This window comes from Podarcis raffonei, chromosome 5 (genome assembly GCF_027172205.1).
Source record: "Podarcis raffonei isolate rPodRaf1 chromosome 5, rPodRaf1.pri, whole genome shotgun sequence".
Lineage (NCBI taxonomy): Eukaryota > Metazoa > Chordata > Lepidosauria > Squamata > Lacertidae > Podarcis > Podarcis raffonei.
The window spans coordinates 47120509-47147305 of record NC_070606.1 but is presented as its reverse complement, the minus strand read 5'-3'; the positions used below and the strand labels follow the sequence as shown (position 1 = coordinate 47147305).

The window sequence follows — 26797 nt, the reverse complement described above, 5'->3', positions numbered from 1 at the left end:
ATGGTTTAGCAGTAGTTAACTTAGGCTGAATTGTTATCGATGTGGGTGGGGGTGAGCAGGACACGGCCAGGTAACTTTTCTTGCTTTCTGTGGTTTCAGGGGAATGCTCCATATTGGCGGCAAGCGATATGGCTTGGAACCAGTCAATGGATCAGATCGATTTGAGCACTTCTTCTATGCATTAGAAAACTCTCCCCATGAGCCCTTTTCATGTGGTGTGCCAAATGATGACAACGAGCAGAGCACAAAGACTTTTCTCAAATACACAAATATCTCACACAGTCCCTTCAATTCGGACAAAATTCTAAGGGTAAAAAGCATTTGTACATTGTTTTTCGAAAACAGTCCACCTTGTCTAAACTTTTTATTCCAGCTTTTAGCAACAATCCTTTCTGGTTTTTAACTGACACTGGTGGTTTATTTCCAACAAATCTCTCTGTGATACTTTATTTCCATAGTTAAAATATTCCCATAAAAAAGGGGCAAGAATGAAATAGAAAAGGATATTTTCATACTGAGTTAATTTCAGTTTTACTCAGATAATTTGCATTACACCTTTCTGCTTGCTCCATACCCCAGGTGAGTCAAATTATTGTGGTGTTGTTAAGATATATGGTTTTATTTACACACAGAGAGAGAGAGAGAGAGAGAGAGAGAGAGAGAGAGTGCGCGCATGGGATGGAAGGGCTTACAGCACTGTGCTCCAATAGATCTTTCTTCCCCATTGGTTTCCAGGGAACCCCTAAGTCCAGTTTAGGCTCAGCACAGAGCAAGGCATGTTTCGCTTGCTCACACAATCTACTTAGTTCATGGGTAGGCAAACTAAGGCCCGGGGGCCGGATCCAGCCCAATCGCCTTCTAAATCTGGCCCGCAGACGGTCCAGGAATCAGCGTGTTTTTACATGAGTAGAATATGTGCTTTTGTTTAAAATACATCTCTGGGTTATTTGTGGGGCATAGGAATTTGTTCATCTTTTTTCCAAAATATAGTCTGACCCACCACATGGTCTGAGGGACAGTGGACCAGCCCCCTGCTGAAAAAGCTGACCCCTGCTATAGTTCTTATACCTAGAATCATGTGACAACCAGCTAGATGAGATGAGTGGGGAAAATGACTAGCATCTCTTAGTTGTAGCTATTGCTGCCTTGCTTATTCTTTGAGATCTTGATTTTAGGGCACTTAATTGAGCAGCCAAAGCCGTTACCTTAGCAAAGGAACTGGTTTGGCAGGTTCCACAGCCTCTTCTACTAGATTCTAACCCTTACTGGATACAAGATCACAGGATGAGATCCAAGGACATAATCTAGACTAACCCCCCCCCAACTTACAATGGTGCGTTAGAAAAATTATAGAATGCCAGTTCAGCCAACGAATTGGCGTTTCCTTAGATGCCTGGCACCTCCTAAAACATTTTATTTACTTTTTATAGTTAGCTTATCTATTTAAAGTACTTCAAAATAAAAAAATGCAGTGTGGAAATATATGTAATGTCATGTGGTCTGTTTTCCTTGTTACAGAGAAGGCGAGCCGTTCTGCCAGAGAAGAGATATGTCGAACTGTATATGGTTGTTGATAAAAATAGGGTAATTTCTCTCTCAACCCAATGCATTTTGCCAAAGTATTTGAATTTTTTGCTCTAGAACATCTTATATTTTGAATTGTTTCAGTACTTGCGGAAGAAATCTGATGCCGAAGCTGTACAAAAGGAAACAGTAGAACTGGCTAATTATGTTGATGGGGTAAGTCATCACAGAGACATTCATCAGACTGTGCTTTATCACACTATTTTGCAGGAAATGTCAAAACACAACAGTAATATTTTCTTCAGCAACTGGATTATATCAAATCAGTAAGTGTGCAGAGGCTAATTGCATGGCCTGCCTTAGCAGAATCAGGCTCTTCTTATGTTCAGATGTGTAATCGTTTTGTTTATTGCCAGGTTTTGCATACTGTGGGCTTCAGCAAAAATTGTGCTTAACAAAAGCATACAAAACTGTAAGATTTAGGTTTCGATCCTTCAGAATATTTAAGAGAGCCTGAAAATACTGAGTGCATGTATGAAAATGAATCCAGTCAAGACATCTCTTGGAAAAATTATTTGAAGAAGAATCAGAATTTGGGAAAATAATTCTAGGGAAGAACAATAAATTATTATCTAATACCTATAGCATTTTATTGGAATGGGAGACAAAGGACGAGTTGGCGAAGGAGGCAATGATTCATTGGGCATCTGATTTTGGATACAGTATAGAACTATCAGCCTGGGAAAAACTATGGAACAACATGATAAAATTTTCAGCATGTTATACAATTAGAGAAAACATCCAAAAAATGATTTTCAGATGGTAATTAATGCCTAGTAAACTGGTTAAGATGTATAAAAGAGGATTCAACTTATGCTGGAAATGTTTAGGCAAGGAGGGCACGTTAATCCATGTGTGGTAGCAATGCAAACTTGCAAAAAATAATAATCCGGGGAATGATTTGTGAAGAACTAAAGAAGATGCTCCAATGCTCCTTCCCGAAAAAACCAGAAGCATTCTTGTTAGCTATAATAGGACAGCATATTCCAGATAAAGTTTAAAAACCTCTTCCTTTACACAACAGCAGCAGCAAGGTTAAAGGTAAGGGGACCCCTGACCGTTAGGTCCAGTCGTGGCCGACTCTGGGGTTGCGGCGCTCATCTCGCTTTATTGGCCGAGGGAGCCAGCGTACAGCTTCTGGGTTATGTGGCCCGCATGACTAAGCCGCTTCTTAGTCTGGTGAACCAGAGCAGCGCACGGAAACGCCATTTACCTTCCTGCCTTGACGTGCTTTCGAACTGCTAGGTTGGCAGGAGCAGGGACTGAGCAACGGGAGCTTACCCCGTCGTGGGGATTCGAACCGCCAACCTTCTGGTCGGCAAGTCCTAGGCTCTGTGGTTTAACCCAAAGCACCACCCGCATCCCTAGCAGCAAGGTTACTATATGCTAAAATGTGAGAGGAGAGGGAAATCATGACAAAGGACCAGTGGTTGCTTAAACTAACAGAATATGTCAAAGTAGCCTCTACGACGGCCAAAATAAGAAATACAAATAGGAAAACAGTGGTAAGCGAGTGGGAACAACTAGAAGGGTATCTAAAACAAAGTGGTATAAATATAAATTTGTAAGTAGGGATGAACATATGAACAAGTAAACAAAACAAAAAGTGAAGCACAGAGGAGGAAAAGAGTAGAAAACTCAGAGTTGCAGCAAACCAAAGAGACTGAAATAGGTTGTCAAGGAAAGATAGGTTGGGAAGTCCATACGAGATGAGATAGGAGAAAATGTATGTAATGGAAATAAATATAACTGATTGTAACTGAAAAATGCATATACAAATATTTTTTAAAAGAAGAAAGAAAATGAATCCAGTCAAGATATCTCTGGGAAAAAATATTTTATTCTGGTGACCTCCAATTAAAAAATTATGTAGTCGTACCTCGGAAGTCGAACAGAATCTTTTTCCAGAAGTCCTTTCGACTTCCAAAACATTCGACTTCCAAAGTGCAGCTTCTGATTGGCTGCAGGAAACTCCTGCAGCCAATCGGAAGCCCAATCGGGTGTTTGGCTTCCAAAAGAACATTCGAAAACTGGAACACTCACATGGCAAACCAGGGGAGCTTTTGAAGAACAGGTACTCATTCAGGAAATCACGAAGTTCCCATTTGAAGAGTCATCAGTCCTGATACTGGCCAAGTATCTGTAATCCCACTGTTAATCTTAAAAACCAAGGATTTCATTATTACTTCCTTGCAGTCAACGGTGTGTTGGTTTGTGTGTCCTCCTAATTTAAGAGAGAGAGAGAGCTTTGAGATTGGAAAATGCTTCACAGGGCATCTAATGTGAAGACAGATTTTCAATAGTGCTGATAGAGATAAACAGCTATGCTCCCATGGCCTGGGGCTAATGGAGAGCTTTTCTCATTATCTTCCTGAGTGTTGTTTGTACATGGGAGCAGGTTTAAGAGCAGCTGATCTTAAGCAACTTTACTCTGAAATAGGTCCCACTGTGCTCCTGAAGGCTACCTAAGTTTGCTAGAGATTTGCAGCTTGTGTCCTTTCTTGCGCTCTCTCTCTCTCTCTCTCTCTCTCTCTCTGTGTGTGTGTGTGTGTCTTTCTCCAGCAACACAAAAGCACCACAGATTTACCTAACAGCAAGGGCGTCTTACCCAAAGAGGCTAGTGGCACGGTGTGCCAGGGCGTCAAATTCTGGAGGGCGCCAGGAAGAGGCGGAGGCTGGATGCAGCACCTCCCGTCATCAGCTCGCCGCCCTCGCCCCCCTCCGCCATGCCGCGCCGAAGCAGTGCTGCATCCGGAGCCTCCGTCTGCCATGGCCACCGTGGCACAAAGTGGCCAGCTGAGCTGGGAGGTGCCGCAGCCAGCCTCCGCCTCTTCCCCACCGGAGGAACTGCCCTCCAGCCACTGCCCACCTCCTCCAGCTCCGCTGGCAGCACTGTCCTCCCTAAAAAACCTCTGGGAAATGGGGGGGGGCGCTGGAGGGAGCTTTGCACCACGACGCCGGATATGCTTTAGATGGCCCTGCCTAACAGTAAAATTACTCTTGAAATTAGGGATATAACTAGTGATAAAAATGTTGCCAGAGCCCACTTCTTTGGTGTTCTTAAAAAAAACATTAGACAGCATTATGAGCGCCACAACCCCAGAGTCGTCTGCAACTGGACCTAACAGTCAGGGGTACCTTTACCTTTTTACTTACACCATAGCAGTGTAAAATGGAATTATATCAGGTTGAGAGCTCTGCCAACTGGCTTAATGCCCTGTTAACTCTCTTTACTACACCGTCTTACCAATGGTAGGTAGACAGGACTGCCCAGTAACCTCCCGACACCACAGCTCCCTACATCTTGAAAGGCATTGCGGAGCCATGTTTCCCTACTGTTTCAGCAGTGTCAATTGCTACTCCTGTCCCTTTGCATTGAGTATGTTGTGGATTTTTTTAATAGCTCAAACCCCACAGTTGCTCATAGGCTCCTTGCGACTTAGAAATATTAGCACCACCACCCTGCAACCTGGTGTGGTTTTTAACAGCCCATGAAGCCAGTTTTGGCAATCACGGTACTTTAGGTCATTTGTGAATGTGTGCTTGTTACACTAAATTCCAGTACACTCCTGAAGAGTCCTGTTCCCCAACACAGATACAATTCTCATTGGGAGCAATGGCCTTTGGTGAAATGCTTAAAGGTTGGGTGACTGGGGGATGTGAATCATATGCAGAGCTTGTTTAGATGTACATCTGTATGCATGATGGGGAGCACAATTCATCAAAAAATGTGTTGTCTTTACTGTGTTGAATCCATAACTCCTGGGAGCAGATGAAGCAGAGGTGGCTCCTTGTAGCATGATGTTCCTTTGGAGGTAGAGGTGGACAAACACCAAGGATTTGGGGGAGCAATACCTAATCAAATTCTTATATCTTCATAATAATGACAATTTTGTATGTGCAGATGTTCAGTCCTTTAAATATACAAGTTGTCCTAATTGGGCTAGAAATATGGACTCAAGGAAACCCTATAGATGTGGATAGTGGTTCAGCTGGAGATGTGCTGGGCAAATTCGCATCCTGGAGAGAGACAAATCTCCTGAAGAGATCACGAAATGATGTCAGCCACCTCATCATGTAAGGTTTCCCGCTCTCTACATAAACCTATCTATGATTACCGACTGGGACCCTGAACTCTTGAGATTCTGCTGCCCAAGGGAACAACTCAGTTTAGGAAAATGTCGCCAAGTGCACTTAACCTGCATGCTTCATATGCTTTGTTCGGTCACATGTGTTGGTTTTCCCCTTCAGAGTGTGCAATTTTATGTTCTGAGAATTTGGCTGAAGATGTGGGTTGAGTACCTTGTGTGTGTTCTTGTTTTTTTATCTTGGGAACTGGCCGCTATTTAAAGAGAGGTTGTGGTTCATGGATTAATCCAAGGTGGAGAGGGAGAGGGCTGAGAGCAAAAGTGACTGGCGTGATTGTTGTGCTAAGTGAGGAGAAGAACATTTATCCCAACCCCACCATCACCCAGCCACAGAACACATGTGAATCTAGGAAGCTGCTCAGACCACTGGTCAGTGGCTCTCCAGGGTTTCTCCCAGCCCTGCAAGGAAATGCCAGAAACCTTTGAACCTTTGACCTTTCTCCTGCTTTGCCACTGAACCATAGCCCTTCCGCATACCTGGGCTTTATACGTTCCTGGAGTTTTAGCAGAAAGTTTTAACAAACAGGCCTTGACCTTATTCCTGCAAGCAGGAGGACTCAGCATGTTTTTTTTTCTGATGTGAAAGTTGAAATTCTTGTATGTTCTGTTAGATTCCATATTAGATGTCACAGATCGCACTGCACAGCCCAGAACATATTTGAAACGCATTACATTCATTCTTTTCCTGCATTGCAGAGGGAGAAGTGCATTTGGTGCAACGGTTGGAATGGCTTTTGTTGGCACAGTCTGTAGTCCGAATCACGGAGGGTCAATCAGCACAGTAAGTACACTATATTCTCTCAGTTGTGGACATGTTGGCCTATTAAGTAGAAAATGCTTGCACCTGCCATGCCAAATCCAGCCAATTCAACAGGACCTTAAGATTTGCCATGAGGTTGCTCGTTATATTTATCAATTATTTTATTTAAATACATACACATACTGCTTAACAGTAACAGAATCTCAAACTGGATTACAAAAAAATTGTTTTTCAGATATGTAATGAAGGGCTCTACAAAGCAAGATGTCTTAGCAAAGTGTCCTAGCAAAGGCATAGCTACATCTACATTGTATACATTTAGTCCAGTTCTTGATTATGGCAGAGCTTCAGTCAATTTTTGCCTTGATTATATGTTTGACATGCAGTCAACAGCAAAACAAAATAACCACTCATTAAAAAGGATTATAGTGAGCAGGATGATAATTTCTGGTATAGCTATCTGCAGTGCGATGGGAAGGAGAATCTAATTTTGTACTATGATAGCTCAAATTCTATTTCAATTAAAAATGAAAATTAAATAGAGCCGTATATGTTTTCTTATTTTTAAAATCAATCCAACCTCTTGCACAGGTTTCTGTGATTTTATAAGGCATGGTTATACTTTTTGAAGCATATTCCATGGACTGCACAGTGCAGTTCTCAACATCTCTACTTGGAAACAAACTCCACTGAGTTCCATGGGACTTGCTTCCAATAAGTGTCTATAGAATCAATGCTTAAGAGCTGTGCTTTAAAATTAAAAAAAAATGACAGTGTTAAAAATGGAAGCTAAGGGTGTTGCAGAAAGTACTAGATGCTAGATTCCATGCTTGCTGGTATCGCTGAGGGCTGATGAACACGAGCTGGACAAATCCTAACTTGAAGTAGAACACTATGCAGTTAATTATGAGTTGATAAAAGATTGTAGAACATGGACTTCTATAAAATGAGTAATAATTATAGGGCAGAAGTTTACTACAGTATTCTTTTTATAATGCTCTATTTGAACTATTCATGATGTGTTAAATAGAATCGACCACTCTCTCTCCCCTCAATGAAACAGGATACAGTAAGGGAGGGGGGCAGATAATTAGTTTTTGCCTAGACAACAATATACCTTGAGTTGGCTCTTCCTGTACTACTCTGGTAAGTCTCTCATACGATTGTGCCTATGGGTGTTATTTAACTAGACATCAGCACTAAGACAAGGGGATTTCACACTGTCTCCCTCTGCATACCACCATTTCTGCTCCAGAGGGTTGGAGAAAACCCCAGAACCGATTTAGTGGGCAGGAGACAGGGCAAACATTCCCTTGCATAAGGAGAAATCCTTGCACAGATGGAACATTCTCCATAGAGCTAGGCTGAATACAACCATAGATGTGTATTCCTATTTCCTTGTTCCATTTAAGCAAATGGAGTGAAGAAAAGAGAACTTTCCTGCCTTTACTATGATGGATTGTGGGGAAATGGGCTGCTAATCTGTAAAACAGTAATGGGATGCAAAATTTACTATGTAATAGTATACATTGTTTGGAAGCCTTTGAAATATTAAGCAGTTTAGAAATGCTTTTTAAGTAAATAAATATGATATGGTATATGATATAAACCATGTTCTCCCAAGATCCTGAATTAACTTCCAGCTAGGGGATTTTCTTGATTAACCAGAAGTGTTGCTCCTGGTAGTAGATAGATCCCTAGGGAATTCGCAGTCTAAATTTTAATGTCAGAAGGAGAGCATGGGAAGAGAGAATAGAGAAATGAGGTATCTGTGTATGGTTTCCCCCCTGTTCATATAGGCAAGGAGGAACTGTTGCTCCAGCGGTTCTATCACTTCACATAATGCTAACATTGTCTATCTCTTTGCCAGTTTAACCATGACGCTGTAATAGCTCACGCTACAGTTGTTGCACATGAGCTAGGACACAATTTGGGTATGAATCATGATGACGGAAGATGTCCAGGTCAATACATTATGCACAGTTCAGATAAGTAAGAGCTCTTATTTATTTTATTATAGCAACTTGTATTATTTATTTTTAATCTGTAGATTGGGGGTCTATCTGCCAATCTTCTGTTGGTGCTTAAGATCCATCAAAGGCCACATCTGCGCTATACACCTAAAGCAGTACCAAACCACTTTAAACAGTCATGTCTTCCCCTCAAAGATTCCAGGGAGCTGTGATTCGCTGAGACTTCTATTCCATTCACAGATTTTCAGAGTGATTTAACAGTCAATCCGTCTTTTCAGGTGGGCCTTATGGGTGGCCCAGCTCTGTTCCTTTCCTTCTTTTGCAAAAAGCGCACACAGTTTTCATTCCTTAAAATGGGAAGTAGATGGTATTGATAAGACGATGATTTCTAGTGTCAAAATGCACTTCTTCATAGTCTGGACAAATAGATATGCAAAACACAAGCAATTTTTTGCTTTCCAGCGGGTCCAAGAACTTCAGCAGCTGCAGTGCCAATGATTTTGAGGACCTCATCTTGAGAGGCAGAGGAACCTGTCTTCGAAATCCTCCCAAGCCAAGTGATATTTATACAGAGCCTGCCTGTGGCAACAACATTGTGGATAAAAATGAAGAATGTGATTGTGGTACACCAGAAGTAGGTGTTTCTTGAATTAATATTATTTAGATATAGAATTTGGTGCATTAATTTGTTCCTCCCACTACCCCCACCCTGTGTTTGGTGTAGTGCAACAGCGAGTTAGTGAATTTTTTTGTCCAGTGCTACTCCAGACTGAGTCAAAGAACAGGGCAGGGGAAGAGGAGGTTTTGTATCTTGTTTGACCACCCCGTCACCCTGACAGATGTGGAGGTTACCACTGCTCTAGGCAATGTGCAGCATTTCTGTCTCCTTTCTCCCTCACACCTGCTCTGTTAGGCATGGATAGAGAAAAGGGTTATGAGAACAAGGAGAAATCCATGTGTAACAAAAGGTAAATACTTAATAATCACATCAAGAAGGGATCACGAAACGGGAAGTTTTACTGCCATTTATAACACTGAATGGGGTGGGGGTGGTGCAGATGATGCTCATAGGTACCAACTGAGACTTTAATCTTGTATCATCAGTACTGTAGTTTGTAGTAGAAGAAACTGCTAAATTTGTCAAACTAGTTTATTTATTCATAGTTGACTGGCCATAGCTGGTCCTGTAAGCAGCAACCATTTGCATGTATAAAGAGGTGCTGGAGAATATATGTGTTTTCAGTGAGACAATGGGTGTAACGCTTCTTCAGGAGGGAATAGGGTTTCTACACCTCCCTTATCTAGATGGAGATAAATTAGGGTTGCCATATTTTGAAGAGCAAAAAGGAGGACACATTTGCCAACTTCTACTTTTAACTACAAATCACTATGATGACTCTCATTTTAAATACTTCTACTATATGTAGGCTATAGAAACTGTGATATATTGCTAGTGGCAATGTTCTCAACTTTCAACAAACATCCTTTAGATGTCAATGTGTATCACCACAGTTGGAAGTAAGCTGGCCCTGCTGTCTACTCTGACGACACGACATCAATAGCAGCTCCACACATCGGGCAGTAAAAAGCCTGAATAAATGTGGACTGTGCTATACAGACTCCACTCAGGATGTGCTTAAAAGTCAAACTGTATCCCTTCAATTAGTTGACTAGTACAGCAAGGCAACAGGTTTTTTCCCTCCACGTACTGGGCTAGTTTACTCGATGCACACAGCTTTAGTTAGCATCCAAATTATGACATGCATCCTCCACCCCGGAAATCTTTAGTGTCACAGTCCTTAATTTCAGTGCCTCTGTGTAGGGGGTAGAGGCGCCTTACCTGCGCACCTGAAACAAAGAGAGCTGTACAAGTAAAAACCACCCTCTCTTCACACCCACACACCCCTGGTTCCCTTTCTAAGCCCCTGGAGCAAAGATAAAAGATTCCTACAGAGCATTGGTTCACTGCAATGGAAACTAGTGGGTGGAAATGCCCAGCCAAATTCTCTTCTCTGCCCACCCTCCCAAGCAATAAACTAAAACACGCATAGCGTGATTCTGACCAGATCTACTCAGAGGCAAGTCCTAATGAATTAATGGGGCTTTCTACCTGGAAGATGGGGGGTTAGAATTGCAGCCCTCCAAATCAAAGCCTCTAAAAAGAACAGAAGACACGTGCGCCCCCCCCCCGCCCCGGTTGAAGGGGACTCTCTAAGGAGGGATTCAGTTGCTTTTGACAATTTAGCACTCAAGTGTCCAACTGAAGTCTTTTTTCTTAACAGGAGTGCACCAACCCTTGTTGCGATGCTGCCACGTGCAAACTAAAAGCTGGATCAGAGTGTGCTGAAGGATTGTGCTGTGAGAAGTGTCAAGTAAGCTAGATTGCCCTTTCTGTACACATGCAGCACAATGCTATGCTTATTTACCCAGAAGCAAGCCCACTGGAGGGCGAGGAGCAGCCATGAGGTGTTAGAGAACAGAGCTGTGTGTGTCACCCTGCATGTCCTGCTCCCCCTAAGCTAGCTTAGGTGTGGCGGAGGACGCTGACCCATAACCAGTGCTGAAACAAAACTGAGCTACTGGTTCAGTGAGGAATGTAAGGAGGCACTGATTTCTGTTCCGCCTTGTACTTTTCCTATGCAGTGCTGTTTCCATTCCACTGCAGTTTGGCTTCTGACAAAAACAATGCTATTCGTTTCAGTGCCCTCTATGGTGAAATTTTACATAATTCATTTGTAATCATTACGCTACTCTACAACATTAATTTCAATGCAAAGGAAACAATGCAAATGGAAGGCATGGAGATAATAAATTACATACCATTTGCACATTGAAAACAACACCAATGGCGAATACCGATTGCATCCTGCATCAATTTCTGTTCCAGATATAGGATGAATAAGCAAACACCTGCAATTTCTGCTTGCATTTCTTGCAGAATTCGCCAACATCCCTGGTTTCAGAACATGGAATTGGTGGGGGTGGGAAGTGTTCGGAGAGCTCCATCTTGTTCTTTCCCTCGGGCAGGAAAATTTACTGGGCTGGCCCTGCTTCTTGCCTTTTTTTTTTTTGCCATAGTTGGCACAACAGCACCTTCTGCCATATTTCCTTCAGTATAGCTAGCAACCCTCTCAACTTACCCTTTTATTGAAGCTGAGCACTAGGAATTGTTCCTGCCTCTTCTCCCTTTTTACAAGCTTCTGTCACAGGCATTTTTACTCCTCTTTCTCCTGTGTCAGTTCCACATACTGTTATAGCATTTTTGTTATGGTTACCAAGCAAACGAAATAAATAAAATTCTGTTTTCTAGTTCAAGGTTGCAGGAGTGCAGTGCAGGCCAAAAATGAATGCCTGCGATCTCCCCGAGTATTGCAATGGAACATATCCCAACTGCCCAGATGATGTGTATATCATGGATGGCTACCCATGCAACAATATGAAAGACTATTGCTATGCTGGAATTTGTCAGAATTATGATTCTCAGTGTGAATCCCTCTTTGGAAAGGGTATGTTTTAAATGGTTTATAGCCCGTGTAACACAACTGATATTAAGTTAGCAGAAACAGCTATGTTACACATTAAGAAAACGGACTATTTTTGACAAATACGATTCTGTTGTTTTTATAGGAGCAAAGAAAGGGCCAAATGCGTGTTTTGAAACAGCCAATAGTAATGGAGACAGGCTCGGCAACTGTGGAATGTCAAAAGGAGAGTTTGTTAAATGTTCTCAAGCGTAAGTACTCAGGAAGTCATATTTATACTCTGTTGCTTCATGGAAGCTGAAACCCTGATGGATGATAGGCAATGGCTTCATAAACCATGGTTTATGAAACTGTAGCCAAGCACCAGAGGCAGTTTTAGGTGGTTTGACTGGTGCAGTCACACTGGGTGCCACGCTGCAGAGGGTGACAAAATCATGCTTTTAGAATGGAGTGCAAGAGGCAGGGGTGCCGAATTTTAGCATCACACAGGGCCCAAAGTTCACCACTGATGCTCATCTCTCACACTTCCCCATTTACTATCATGCATTGGTTTTGACACAAACATTCTAGTTGGCATCAAGCCATTATGTTTAAAGCAGGGGACCCCAGCTTAATGCTGGTTAACAAATCAGAATACAATCCTGGTTTATTATCCTCATTAGTTAAATGATATTAAGCCAGAGTCCCCAAGTTTGGATGTAACAGGGAACTCTGGCTTAATGCAGGACTGAATCTTAGAGCAGCTGGCACACAATGGGAAGGAGAAACACATGGCCACAGTGCTTTCCCACAGCTTCATAAACCATGCAGGATAGCTGCTCTGAAGCTGATACATGTGGTCCAGACTTTATGCTGTTAAACTGCTAATATGGATCATCTAGTTTGTACAAACATGTGATTGGTGGCATTTTAAAAACTGGAGCAAACAGAAGCATGTATGCTTGTATAAACATTAGAAGATGGGGGGTATTTTGATATTTACTCTGGTGTTCCCTACTTTCTTAATTTTTGTATTTCATTTTTATTGCAGCAATAGCCTATGTGGCAAAATTCACTGCACATCTGTCAGTCAACAGAATCTTCCATCCCAGATATACAGCCAGATTCAAAATGGCATTAGGTGTGTGACTACTGATTTTGCTCTGGGATCAGATGTTCCCGATCCAGCTTTGGTTAACAGAGGCACAGCTTGTGCAGAAGGGAAGGTAAGAGAGTGTCCTTCACATCACCAACTCCCTGCTCAATGATATAGCTGCAAACAGGATTCAATTACAGTCCGAGTTATGTCTGTATTTCCAAAACTGCCTTTTTGTATTGTTTGTATTGCCAACCATTTTTTTCTAACCCTATCCCCTGTAATGTTAAGCCATTGTTAGAGTTATATGCACAGGCTGCAGCAAGCTTCATGCTGGCACCCAGCCTCCTTCCCTCTCTAGCACACACCAGAGGATGTGATTTGAAGCATCCGCTTCCATCTTTAAACTTACCAGAGTTCCCCACTGTGCCCAAACTCTGGTTAGTTAAAACACTGGCTACCCAAACAAATCAGAATCATAAACCGTGATGTGATTCAAGCTTGCTTGAACTAGTTTAAAGTATCCAGAGTTCCTCACCTTCCGACACAAAGGTGTGGCGCAGTGGTTACGGTACTGGACCAAGACCTGGGAAACAAGGGTTCAAATCCCCATTCAACCATGAACCTCGCAGGGGGACCTTGGGCCAGTCGTTGCCTCTCAGCTTAACCTACCTCACAGGGTTGCTGTGGGGATTAAATGAGGAGAGGAAGACCCATGTATACCACCTTGAGCTCCTTGGAGAGTAAAGAAGTGGGATATAAATGCAGCAAATAAATAAATAGTTGAATGTGAAATCTTTTGCTCTCCTTTCCTTGGTTGCAAAAGAGTTGTTCAGAGGAAGGAGGGATGGTGTGAGCCCAAGGCTTATTGTGGTTCATGCAGGTAATTCTAAGCTATGGTTTAGTGTTACATCCAAACTTATGATTTAGCGTGAAGTCTGAGCCTGCCCGTTGTTTCTGCATTACACTTTGGTATTTTTAAAGACATACTTTCCAACTTTAAAGCTTGCGTTCCTTTTTCTTTTTTCAGGCCTGTGTTGATTTCAAGTGTGTCAATGCAAGCCTGCTTGGCTACAATTGTGATGTAAAGAAAACATGCAATGACCGTGCAGTAAGTAAGAAAATGATGATCCTATTATTCCAGTGGTAGAGCAGAAAAAATATTCCAATATTCTGGCTATAAAAGCAGTTCAGCTATTGAGAAGATTTGCTTGCAGTCTTTATTGCCACCAGAAACAATTGCTGTAAAGGAGTGGGCAGCATGTGGTTTGAATAGCTATTTCCTGCACCTTGCCATCAATTTTGTGAAGCCCTTTTAATATGGCTTTCAGACCAGTTTCAAAATCAGGATTCACCCACTATACAGAATCGTAATTCTGAACCTGTTTTGGTGGTAAGCTCCGTTCCCATATATTTGCACAGTAGCACCAAACATGCCACCCTGAGCTCCTTTGGGAGAAAAGGTGCAATATAAATTTAATAAAATAAGAAAACAGTTTGTTTTTTATTTAACAAAATTTATATACAACTTGATTGTAGCAAAATCTCTAAGCAGCTTACAAGAAATATTAAAATGATTAGCAGCAACAATTAGAAACATTTAAGAACTATTAAAATATTTGGCAGCCCACCTGTTTTATACGTGGGAACTATCATGCATGCTGCTGGTTTCAGCAGACACAATATGGAGCCAGACAATGTTAGCATCATGGAACATATTTAGAAATGGCATATCACTAAATCAGGCCCATGTTCTTTATTCCATAGCATACGTATCTGTTGTTTGCTCTGGTTGTACTCATTGTTTTTTTTCTTCCGAAGTCAAGGAAAGCTGTTCATCGTAGCATTTCCTCAAGGAAGTCAGAACATAATGGTGCCTAATGCAGGGGTGGAAAACCCTCTGTTTGTTCCTAGATTTCTGCTCCCATCATCCCTGACCAATGGCCAACAGCTTCACCATCCCCAGCCTAATTCTTCACCTCTTTTTTGGTCCTTCTTTCCTGTAGGTATGTAACAACAAAGGCAATTGTCACTGTGATCCTGGATGGGCACCTCCTTATTGTGACAAATCTGGATACGGTGGTAGCATAGACAGTGGCCCAACTCACATAGGTAAGAATGAGCTAGAGCAGGGTTTCCCAAACTCGGCCCTCCAGCTGTTTTGGATTACAATTCCCACCATCCCTGACCATTGGTCCTGCTAACTAGGGATTATGGGAGTTGTAGTCCAAAAACAGCTGGAGACCTAAATTTTGGAATCCCTGAGCCATAGGGATTAGGTTGGGTATGAAGAAGGTGGTGCTAGATGCGGAACCTTCTCTTCTGCTGCACCACGACATTAATCCTATATTAAAAGCAAAACACGTAATTTTCATTGCCTTTTCTCCTTTAGATACATCACTTCGTGACGGCCTGCTGGTGTTTTTTCTGCTTGTGTTGCCCCTGCTAATTATAGTAGCGGTTGCAATTGTCAAGAGGGATGCAATTAAAAGACGTATTTTCAGAGGACGGAGAAGACGCCAAAGGTATGAAAAGAGTAAGATTGGTTTTTAAAAACCAGAAATGTGTGCCGCATCTGTGACAAGGTTAAGTCAGGCAGTGTTAAAACAGTGAATAGCAGCAAAATACTGTATCTAAAATAATGAAAATCAGTTGTGGTCCCAGGGCTTCAGATTGCCTTCTCCCAGAAGATGGTGTGTACCAGAACCAAATTGAATATTTAATGGAGAAAGACATGTATTATTTTAACCTACCTGTTTACGTTATGTTTTAAGGGCTGAAAATGCACAGCAGGCAAGACAAAGCAGCACTCCAGGTGGACCAAAGCCACCAGTAAATAATAGGCGGGTAAGAATATTTATTTTTTTCATCGCAATGTCTTCTTTGAAGTTACTACTGATGAATGAAGTTTGAGCTAATGTTTCAGCTCTCCATAGGCGCTGTGAATTTGACAATGATTTTTCATTCAGAAATGCAATTCTGCAGAAGGTTAGATCAGTTACATTAAAATAGTGCGTGGTATTTTGCTAGAATGAAAAGATGCAGTAAGCTTCACTGCTGTGGTAAGAACCATGAATTCTCCTTACGATACATTTCTTTTCCCTCTGCAGCCTACAACGTCAAATTCTGGAATCTTTACGATATCACACTTTCCTGCTCCAAGGTTTGCACGTTTAAATCTTTTCAGCTTAATTTTACAGGCATCTGTGCCTACAACTGGGGCAAACATTTAAACTGAGCAAAGACTGGAGATTCAGCAACATTTGAACTGCCCACTGAATCCCTTCTCAGAGAGTCAATATCCAGGGAAAGGTTCTTGAATCCCAGATCCCTGGTGTGAATATCAGCAAGGCCTTCAGCAGTATTTTGCCCAGAAACATTTCTCCTGTTCACCTCTTTTTACCTATGGCTTCACTTGTGCAAAGAGTTTGCAGTCGATGTGCAAGAGGCGGTAATCAACCGTGGTTCGTTCCAGAATGTTATTGGAGTACAATTCCCATCATCCCTGAGCATTGGCTATGCTGGCTAGGGCTGATGGGAGTTGTGGTCAAAACAAGGATACCTTGTTGGCTACCCATGGCATAAAGTAGTAGAACTCTGGCAGAATAGCTGTCATTCATACAGAGGATATAGTCAAAATAAGTAAGTAAGGAGGTAGGTAGGTGGAAGTATTCATTATGTTTCTAGAAAGTCTGTCACTATTGACCAGCCTCTGAAATATGCCACCAAATACACACTACTAATACTGCATGTTATCTCCTTTAGGCCACCCATACAAGCAAACCTTGGACCACGTCCATCAAGACCTCCTTTACGTCCACCAATCCCACCCAGACCTGTTTACGCAACTCCATCCTGAGAATTTCTCAAGAGGGTTAGATGGACACATTCAACATATGAGAGGGTAGCAGAAATGTGCCAGTGCTAAACCTCTTACATATTTTTGAAAGTATTATTTTTTATCAATATACAAGTGAAGACCTCATTTTAATTTCTAAAAAAACTGTTGAAACGGTAACAAAAGAATATGGGAATTTTTTTTCTGAATCTCTAGACAGACTAAGGCTGCCTTAATCATTAGATTAGTGATTCCCAACATTTTTTTTCTGCAGACCACTTGAAAATTGCTGAGGGTATTGATGGTCCATTGAATGATTATTTTTTTGCCTGTTATAACGACGGTAATGTGCTGTGCTAGATGCTGTATGATTTTTAAATTGTATTTTTATTGCTTCTTCTATTGTATTTTATGGTATTACTCTATTACAATACACTAAAATACAATATAAGAAATTAAAGAAGCAATAAAAATGCATCTAAAATCAGTATTATTATTTAATACCAACACACGGACCACATAAACTAAGTTTGTAGACCACTGGTGATCCATGGACCAGTATCAGAACTCATGTATTAGACAGCAGAATACTGTTTGTGTTGTGTCACATTAGCCATCAGGACATATACATAAATACACCCCTCTCAACACAGGGCCAAACTGATGCAATGCTAAATGTGCAATTAGAAATCATTTTAGGTTTCCAAATTTTGATATCTTTTTTTTTAAAAGGATGCACAAGGGTTGATTTACCACTGGGATTGCAGCATACAAGAAATGGAGCACACAACACACACCTAAGGCACAGCTGCTAGCCTTAGAAAAAACGTCTCATTGACGACAAAGGCAGCTTTCACCCTAAAGCAGGCTTCCTCAAACTTGGCCCTCCAGATGTTTTTGGTCTACAACTCCCATGATCCCTAGCTAGCAGGACCAGTGGTCAGGGATAATGGGAATTGTAGTCTCAAAACATCTGGAGGGCCAAGTTTGAGGACGCCTGCCCTAAAGCTATTTTCATAGCTGAGGAAAGAGAGGTGAAACCTATCCTCCGCTATACTGCAATCCTGATGGAAACCACTCCCCTACACGCCCATTTTATATATATTTAAAACATGACACGAGTTCTAGATGCTGCATCTAGCTTTGCCCACAGCTTTTCTGTGAATAATTGTTCCTTAAAATTCAGCTGCTTTAAACATAAAACAAACTGTGAATGAAAAACAATGAAGGGGAAAAAAACACTTTCTGAGTAATTTGCCCCCAATTCACTAAGGGGGCAGCATATGCATGGAATTGTGAGTGCAGAACCAAAGGAAGTGCATGGAGATAGAACTGATACTGAAAATTGGGTCAGGGGCAGGATTTTACAGACCCTGAGTGCTAATTACATGGTTGGCAAAGTGGACATTAATTTGTTTGAGAATAGGGGCTGACTCTAGTTGTTTGTCCTCAACTGGTATTGCCCAAGTTCACAGTTGTTAAGTTCCAAAATACTGTAAATGGATATTTTTCAATATGCCTTTTTGCACTAAAGTAGGCAAAGTACTCCTAAATTAACGGTCTGGTCTTCCATTTCTATATTCCAAACCTGTGGCAGGGGGCATAATTATGCATCCTCCTTATTTAATTTTAATATATAGGAATTTAGATCTTGGTTACAATATTGTAGCAACAGCTCACACTGTCAAAATCATACCTAATCACACCCATTCCACAGTGTTTTTGTTTTGGAAGTGAATGAATGTACAATCCGATTGCTGTGAATGCTATATTGTTAGAAACAGTAAATTATTTGTACGGGTATTTATTTGAATATAAGATTTTGCTGGCTCAAAAAAAATATCTAAGTGGTGTATATAAAGCAATAAAATAATTAGCAATAGATAAAAGCAGTAGCATTTAAAAATGAGTAATACGCAATGAAATTATATGCCCAGATAGGCTTGCTTAAAGTTTTAGCAGACATTTAAAACACTTTAATGAAGATGTCTGCCAAATCATAGAGTTGGAAGGGACTACAAGGATCATCTATTCTATTCAACCCCCTGTAATGCAGGAATCTTTTGCCCAACATGGGGTTTTAACCCCCACAGTTCAGCTTATTTTTCTGAGAATGTGGGCTGTAAGGTTTGCTTACAGGTTCGAAAATGCCAACAGAAATCAAACTTCTAACAATACTTTTCAACTACTACTTTTTCTAATACCTATAACCATTTTATATGCAATTTTGCACAAATCGCTATTAAATACCGGCAGGAAAATGCCGGTACTTTACACAGTTGTATTTCAATGGCAATCTCCGTGAACTATTTTGTAAGAAATAAAATACTTTGCTATTTAATTTGCACGTGTGTGTTTTTTATTGCAAGTTGGTAATATTTAAAAGCAATAACTCTTTGAAAAATCATTAGAAATGTAATTTATTTTCATACAATAGATCGATATGCCTGCTCTATCAATACCGTTTAGCAGTTTTTATTAAAAGCAACTTACACCGCAACCAACAATCAGAACCAACTTGCCTTGTCCTCTATTGCATGTGGCCACCCTAAACTGCTGCCCAATCACTGCAAGCGACAAAAGGGTGCCGGGGCTCCCCGCTTGTCTCCTACGTGCAACGGCCGCTTTTGCCCCTCTAGAGCCCAGCGTCGAAAGCAACCCGGAAGTCCGGTGCGCGGAAGTAGGAGGAAGCCCAGTCTCTTTAGAACTCCCTGCGCCGAAGTCCCGCCCCAGCGCGCCTGTGCAGTGCTACCGCGCGGAGTCAACTGCGCAAGCGCAGAACTGTGAGCCGTCGGTCCCTTCCAGTCACGGGAGTTTTAACGCTCTGCACGAGCGCGGGGCCTCATGGCGGAAGAGCTACGGCGCGCCGGAGGCCACCAGCTGGGGCTGTGCTTGCTTTGCGGTTTACCTGCCGCGGGCAAAACGACGGCGGCGCAGGCCCTGAGCCGGATCCTGAGGGAGCGCAAAGGGTGGCGCTGCGTCCCCCTCGCTTACGACGACCTCATCCCTCTGGAAGCGTTCGACCAATCAAAGGAGAGCTCGGTACAGCGAGAGCAGCAGCCGTTGGTCAGTAGCCTCCTCCCCCTGCTCCTTATTGGCCAATGTGGTCTTGCGATTCTCATTGGCCAGGGAAAGGTCTTCGCCTGCCCGCGGGATCTTTCAGTGATAGCACAGCAGCTCCAGGTGGGCAGCAGGAAGCGCCCCAGCTTTATTTTCCTACCGCTGTCATTGCCAAGGATCCTTTTCCTTCTGATGCCTCGCAGCTGAATCCAGCTAGGAGATCTGGTGCTTTAGGGTCAGCTGCCGGGTTTGCTCACCAAGTTTGCTAAAATAGTAAAAAAAAAATCTGGGTATTGAGGGAGCCTGGTAAAGGTAAAGAGACCCCTGACCATTAGGTCCAGTCACGGACGACTCTGGGGTTGCGCGCTCATCTCGCTCTATAGGCTGAGGGAGCCTGTGTTTGTCTGCAGACAGCTTCCGGGTCATGTGGCCAGCATGACTAAGCCGCTTCTGGCGAACCAGAGCAGCGCACGGAAACGCCGTTTACCTTCCCGCCGGAGCGGTACCTATTTATCTACTTGCACTTTGACATGCATTCAAACTGCTAGGTTGGCAGGAGCAGGCACCGAATAATGGGAGCTCATCCCATCGCGGGGATTTGAACCGCTGACCTTCTGATCGGCAAGCCCCAGGCTCTGTGGTTTAACCCACAGCGCCACCCACGTCCTTATTAAAGTAATCTGCTGTAGCATGGCAGCGATAAATGACAAAACTTACCATTCTTCTAAATCGGCTGTGATTCGCTCCAGCTGCCGGCAGAAGGTTTTGCGTATTTCAATTTGCATCAAGAAAAGTGAGCTCGTTTTTAAAGCATCTGTATATATTTTAGTAACATGAAGTTAAGCAAGCCTTGCCTGCATATTTTTAAAAAGCATCTTGTTTCCTATTATTTTCTGCTGAAAGTTCCCTTTCTGAATCTTAATGTTTTGCAGTTTTGATCCCCCTGTACGGACTGATAAACCAGCATAGTGTTATGTCTTGTTTTACAGCATTTCAGTATGCTTGTTGCTGGTTCAGGGCCCTTTGGGCTGAAAGGCAATATATAAATAAACCGGTGGTGGTGGTATTTTGCAAAGCAGTCAGTTCAGTCTGGGCATTTGTTGACAACGCAAGCTGTTTAGAAGATGTGAAATTACTTAATATTCATTTACAGAAACAACCAAGAGTTTATTATTACCTTAAAGACAAATTAGTTGCAAAATAAGCCCTTCTTGGACATTCCTGTGGCTTCAGTGAAGTCCATGAAATTTACACTGCAATAGGACTGCAATCCTAACTCCTCTTACCTGGGAGAATTCAGTAGGACTTCCTTCTGAGTAGGCATAGTTAGGGTTGTGCTATAAATCTGTTGGCCTTTAAGGCACCAAAAGAAAAATAAAGATAAAAGGCTAAATTACCTTCTGTGATTGAATAAGTGTACTACTCGATTTGGTGTTGATTTGTGGTAGTATATAAAAACTTAATAATGTGTAATTATTACTATTTCATTTTCACATGGTTACCCTGCTGGAGTTACTACTTACATGCATTGTAGAGGGGTTAGCATGTTTGTTGCAAGAGAAACAATAGTTTTGTGGTAGTTACACTAATAGTTGGGGAAGACTGGTAGCAGCATATTTTATTAAACTGGGATTTTGCAGCACAGTGCCTGTAAGGAGGGAAGAGTTTTGGTTAAAATGGCATGTGTGGGCCATGCAGAGAATTATAGGCATGATTGATGCTAAGAAAGAATAGCAAATCATCTAAAATATCAAGAGGACAAATGCTGTCCATTTAACACTGCAGCCAATAGCAAAACCTTTGTTGCTGTTAATAGTTCCAGTTTTTATCCAATATCTTGCACTCTAACCATGAATAATTGTCTTTTTACTTTATAGATGTCACACTGGAGATTGTATCGTCATGAATTATTGCTGTATCTTGAACATTTCCTTCAAAATTTTATTAAAGGATGCCATTATTCTCCTCCTCCAAACAGAACTGAAACAACATGGAAAAGGTTTGCCTGCTCTCTGAAAGAACAAGAATTAATATATCCAAGAACAGGAACTGAAGACTCTGCATCTTGTCAATATTTAATAGATTTTATCCCTCTCAGACCGATATATTTTATTTTAGATGACAACTTTTATTATCGGAGTATGAGATATGAAGTGTACCAGTTAGCTCGCCAGTGTAAGTTTGATATTATATTTTAAGGTAGCGGCTCAGCCTTATGACTCAGCAGTGCAAACCATGATTTGGGATGTTATGGCTAAAAGGGATTCCTATCCTTGTTGTGCAGAGAGCAAAGCTCTCTTGTTGTTTCTTAGGGATTCCTATCTGTCCCAAAGATTAATAATCTGCTACATAGAACACCTAAACTATGATAGCATTCCGGGCAGCAACTTGTGATACAGAACTGGCCATTTCTGCATTGGTAGTGAAGCTGGGATTGTACTCCTTGCAGATGTCGGTTTCCTTCCACCTGCCATGACTGATGCCAGGAACGAGACATGGAGAATAGAACCAAGCCAATTTGTCTGGAACTTTCAATTGTTTTCTGGACTATTGCCTCCTGAACAGGATAGCTGGTTTAGAAACTGGAGGCCCTGAATAGCAATGGCTTAGTTCCTAACTGAGTAGCTAATTTCAGAAAGTGGTCCTGGATAATGACAGCTTGGGTTCTTGGTACATTTATTTTATATCATTCCATAGGGCTTCAAAACATAGCTGCCGGGCTGCTAATTGTACCAGACGTTGGGATCACATTTCAAAAGTGTTTGAATAACTTCACTGGCTTCTGGTCTGTTTCCAGAGTGATAATTTTTACCTAGAAAGCCCTAATGGCTTGGGGCTAGGATACCTGGAGGATTACCTGCCACCATAGCAGCCACCTGGACAATAACATCTTGCTGCTGCTGCTGCTGCTGCTGCTGCTGCCGCCGCTGCCCGCCGCCTTTTCAGTTGCAGTGCCCTCTTGTGGAAAACTCTCATCAGGCATCTTTGCCTGGTGCCTATGTCATTATTTTTTCAGGGAATCCCATTGGCCTTGGTGGTAAATAGGCAACCAAAACAGGTCTTTGAGAATCTGTGTTACATAGTCTTGTGCAAGCTCTATTTATAATGAATACTAAACTCTGAAATACTTAGGATCCCACATCCTTACTTCATGGTGTACAGAAGACCACCTTATTTTGTGCAAAATTCCTGTGTGTGTTATGCCTACACTTTTCAGAAACCAGGGTGAGATTAAAATGACCCTCTTATCATCCAGGAATATTTTTATATTTGTCTAGATACCCTGGGCTTCTGTCAGTTGTTCCTAGATTGTCAGGCTGATGTTTGTTTAGAGAGAAACAGTCGGAGAAAACAACCATTACCTGAAGAAACCATCCATGCAATGGTGCAGAAAATGGAAGTTCCAAATCCAGAGAAATACGCCTGGGAGCAGAACAGCCTCGTTCTGAAGACTACAGAATGTTCAGTAGAAGATAAGTATGTAGTCACATGAAAGCAGTTATTTACATTGAATTAAATGGAGGCTTCACAGACATCTGTGGGCCTAGCAGCGTGTAGAACTCTGGAGTTGTGCAGCGCTTCTCTATTCATTGATATTTGCCTTGGAATATAGCTTTGTTGCAGGGCACCTAGCTGCGGAAAAGGACATAGCTCAGTGATAGTACACGTGCTGAGCATGTAGAAGGTCCCTAGTTTAATCCCCAGCATCTCCAGGCAGGGCTGTCTGAAACTCTGGAGAACTGCTGCCTTTCAGTGTAGACAAAAGCTGAACTAGATCGGCCAATGGTCTGACTCAATGCAAGGCAACATCCTGTGTGACGAATGGATGTTGTTAATGTTACAGTTGTATAAGGGATTGTTATTTTGACTGGATTGCAATTGAGATGAATAAAATTTTGGAACACAGAACTATGAAGTAAATCACCAAACCATCAATTCTAGCAAGTGGGAGGCCACCTAAATTATATAATTCGGCATATGGATGGTTGGGATTAGTAATTGTATTATAATTTGGCAATGTTATAATGAGGCTGCCATTGGATTATTCTAACTGAAAACTAATAAAAATTATTGTATATATAAAAATAGAGAATCAGAAAACAAAAGAAACCCTTGCCAATCTACTGCGGCTCACCCTGAGATCCAAGATTAGATCCCAATTTACGCTTTGCTCACTCTTTTCTCTGCTGTCCAACCTCATTGATCTCAGCAAAATTCTTGCCTTGGACACTTCTGTGATGCCAGGGTCCCATCCTTAGGCAAGTGCTTACATTGCATGTGCATAGTTAGTCTTTCTTTAACATGTTTGTTTTCTTGACTTTTTCAGTCTTCAAGTGCTTGATTTGCTATCTACTGCTCTGGAAAATCCAGTGAAACCCCTGGAAGAGAATACAGAAGTAAAGGTAATATGGAACTATTACATTGGTAATAAAATAGACATTTGATGCCTGGCACTTCTGCTGATAATAATCCACCGGTGGAGAATTGTCCACTTTGGAGGAGAATGTTTCCTACACAGGAAATCTAAGACTCACTTTCTGCTCATAAAGGAGTTTGTGCTGTAAAGACAATTGGTGGAATTTAGTGTTGTGCCATTAGAAACACTCCATCTGCACAAGCACATCAGCTTTCCAGATGGAATAATTCCCCCTGTCACACACAGTTCTGGGGGTTCACACAGTTCTGGGGGTTACCCCCCCCCCAGCCAATGGGGTATAGGGGAAGGCTCACTGCACAAGTGGAAGTCATTATGCAGGGCTTCCTAAAGTGGGGTTCATTAGATGAATCCCACCCGATGGTAGTCCTAACTCAGAGTAAACCCACTGAAGTTCATAATCATGTCTAACTTAACTTTATTCATTTCAATTGGTCTATTCTGAATGGGACAACTCGGTGGCTATAACTGAGAGAACTACCAGAACCATCAGGTCCCATTGTCAACAATAGATGACAAAGGAAATGAGTGTTAGCCTTCTGTAGCAGACAAGAGGGAAGACTGCCTTTTTTCACCTCATTTCACTGAATCAAAGTGTCTTCACATGTCTTATGGTTGTAAACTTTCTTGTGTCACAGCATTTCTGAAAAGTGGAGAATGTTCAGTAGAGGTTCTTATGGCAAACTTCGAGTGCTCTGTACCGAAATTCCCTCTGTGTAGTTTCACACTTGTCTGAAAGTACAAAATTTGTTGGAAGCTTCAACTCTCCTCCCTTTATGCAAGGAGGAAGGTGCACAAAGCTCACCCCAGTTAGTGCATGTGCTCATAATGCCCAAATTTACCCTTTGAAGATATATATGAGCCCAGTTCTAAAAACATTTTTTCTGGTTGATTGCGGCTAGGAAATGGATCGTGCTATTTGTGCAGCCAGTGTTCTTCATCAAGCAGACCAGGCTGTCAGGCGAGCTGTCTCTCAGACCATGAAGACTGCTAAAGGTATGCTTATTTGCAAGAGGTTGCTGAACTTGCTTTGCATGCACTTAAATTAGAAAGGCACAGTGCAACAAAACCATACATGTGCAGCAGTTTATGACTACTATTTAAAGACACTGTTTATGCACAAAGGCCCAATACATGCCAGTTGTCCTCTATTTCTGAAGATTCCTCTTTTGGAGATCCCACTCCTGAGGAGGTAAGTCTCTATTCATTTTCAAAAGAATAGTGGCTTTGCTTAAACCTCTTAAACTTTTCATCTTCCTTCCCCTTTAAAATAATAATAATTTTATTATTTATATCCCACCCATGTGGCTGGGTCTCCTCAGCCACTCTGGGCAGCTCCCAACAGAATACTAAAAACACAATAAAGCATCAAACATTATAAACTTCCCTAAACAGGGCTGCCTTCAGTTGTCTTCTAAAAGTCAGATACTTGTTTATTTAATTGACATCTGATGGGAGGGTGTTCCACAGGGTGGGTGCCACTACGGAGAAGGCCCTCTGCCTGGTTTAAGATAAATTTAATATAACAGTAGGTAAATCACCATGTGCTGTATATTTTGTTTCCCTAGATAATAACCTTACCCCAAAGGAGATGAAGAGCTTGGCAGATGAACTAAATATGCTGAAAGTGGAATTTTTGGAAGATTTGAGGCACAGAGAAAATGAGAAAAATAACCAGTTGAATATAAATGTAACCTCTTTATTCAGCCAACAGGCAGATGGCATTGTTAAGAAATATTTAAGTGAGAAGTAGTAGCATTTTTATATATTCAGTGAAGGGGCATATAACGCTGTGGCATGTGGGTTCGGCAAGAATACTAGATATTGCTAAGATTTGGCATCTGATGTCTCAGTGGGAAAAAACTGGGCCAATTCCCTCACTCTCTCTGTTCGGACTGACTGCCAAAAATACCAGTTGTACCAAGAAGCTTCAGGATCCATAGGGAGAAGAAAGATAGTGAGATTTACCCTCTGAAATATTTTACTCTTTGCTATAATTTGAAATATGTCTGCAGCAAGGATCATTGACCCAGAAACTCCAGCGGGTGCAGAATGCTGCAGCGAGACTCCTTACGGGGTCTTTGCTGCGAGATCACATTCATCCGGTGCTATATCAACTGCACTGGCTCCCGGTGGAGTACAGGATCAGGTTTAAGGTGCTGGTTTTAACCTTTAAAGCCCTATACGGCCTAGGACCCTCGTACCTACGGGACCGCCTCTCCTGGTATGCCCACAGAGAAACGGTCTTCAAATAAAAACATCTTGAAGGTCCCAGGCCACAGAGAAGTTAGGCTGGCCTCAACTAGAGCCAGGGCTTTTTCGGCTGTGGCTCCGACCTGGTGGAACACTCTGTCACAAGAGACTAGGGCCCTGTGGGACTTGACATCTTTCCGCAGGGCCTGCAAGACAGAGCTGTTCCGCCAGGCCTTTGGCCAGGGCACG

The 26797-nt window shown here is 42.0% G+C and overlaps 2 protein-coding genes across 3 annotated transcripts in view; both read left to right on the top strand.

Annotated features, from left to right (window-relative positions):
* LOC128414154 (disintegrin and metalloproteinase domain-containing protein 9-like) overlaps window positions 1–17637 on the top strand; it is a 28999-nt gene extending 11362 nt beyond the window's left edge. Inside the window, exons 6-22 of the mRNA XM_053388969.1 lie at window positions 100–310; window positions 1519–1584; window positions 1669–1740; window positions 5489–5661; window positions 6429–6513; window positions 8363–8484; window positions 8928–9099; window positions 10748–10837; window positions 11776–11971; window positions 12093–12198; window positions 12978–13152; window positions 14053–14133; window positions 15029–15134; window positions 15415–15547; window positions 15797–15869; window positions 16133–16185; window positions 16788–17637. Of these exons, the coding sequence (XP_053244944.1) occupies window positions 100–310; window positions 1519–1584; window positions 1669–1740; window positions 5489–5661; window positions 6429–6513; window positions 8363–8484; window positions 8928–9099; window positions 10748–10837; window positions 11776–11971; window positions 12093–12198; window positions 12978–13152; window positions 14053–14133; window positions 15029–15134; window positions 15415–15547; window positions 15797–15869; window positions 16133–16185; window positions 16788–16881 (2008 nt within the window). The 3' untranslated portion in view covers window positions 16882–17637. The remainder of the gene's footprint in view (window positions 1–99; window positions 311–1518; window positions 1585–1668; window positions 1741–5488; window positions 5662–6428; window positions 6514–8362; window positions 8485–8927; window positions 9100–10747; window positions 10838–11775; window positions 11972–12092; window positions 12199–12977; window positions 13153–14052; window positions 14134–15028; window positions 15135–15414; window positions 15548–15796; window positions 15870–16132; window positions 16186–16787) is intronic.
* A 1989-nt stretch (window positions 17638–19626) lies between these two features.
* On the top strand, window positions 19627–26381 carry PSTK (phosphoseryl-tRNA kinase). 2 transcript variants are annotated; one of them, XM_053388979.1, is made up of 6 exons: window positions 19627–19926; window positions 21798–22095; window positions 23199–23397; window positions 24248–24323; window positions 25258–25351; window positions 25924–26381. In XM_053388979.1, exons 1-6 carry the CDS (start codon window positions 19705–19707, stop codon window positions 26106–26108), a joined length of 1074 nt encoding a protein of 357 aa, XP_053244954.1. In that variant the 5' UTR covers window positions 19627–19704; the 3' UTR covers window positions 26109–26381. The 2 variants fall into 2 exon arrangements, with proteins under 2 accessions (XP_053244954.1, XP_053244955.1); XM_053388980.1 differs by lacking the exon at window positions 19627–19926 and adding an exon at window positions 19947–20043.
* The last annotated feature ends 416 nt before the right edge of the window (window positions 26382–26797 follow it).

Bases quoted from the DNA above. Each gene is read 5' to 3' on its own strand.
- PSTK (XM_053388979.1), top strand. From the start codon at position 19,705: ATGGCGGAAGAGCTACGGCGCGCCGGAGGCCACCAGCTGGGGCTGTGC. The intron at 22,096-23,198 runs GTAAGTTTGATA...ATATTTGTCTAG, and splicing joins GTACCAGTTAGCTCGCCAGT to ATACCCTGGGCTTCTGTCAG. The intron at 24,324-25,257 runs GTAATATGGAAC...GATTGCGGCTAG, and splicing joins AAGAGAATACAGAAGTAAAG to GAAATGGATCGTGCTATTTG.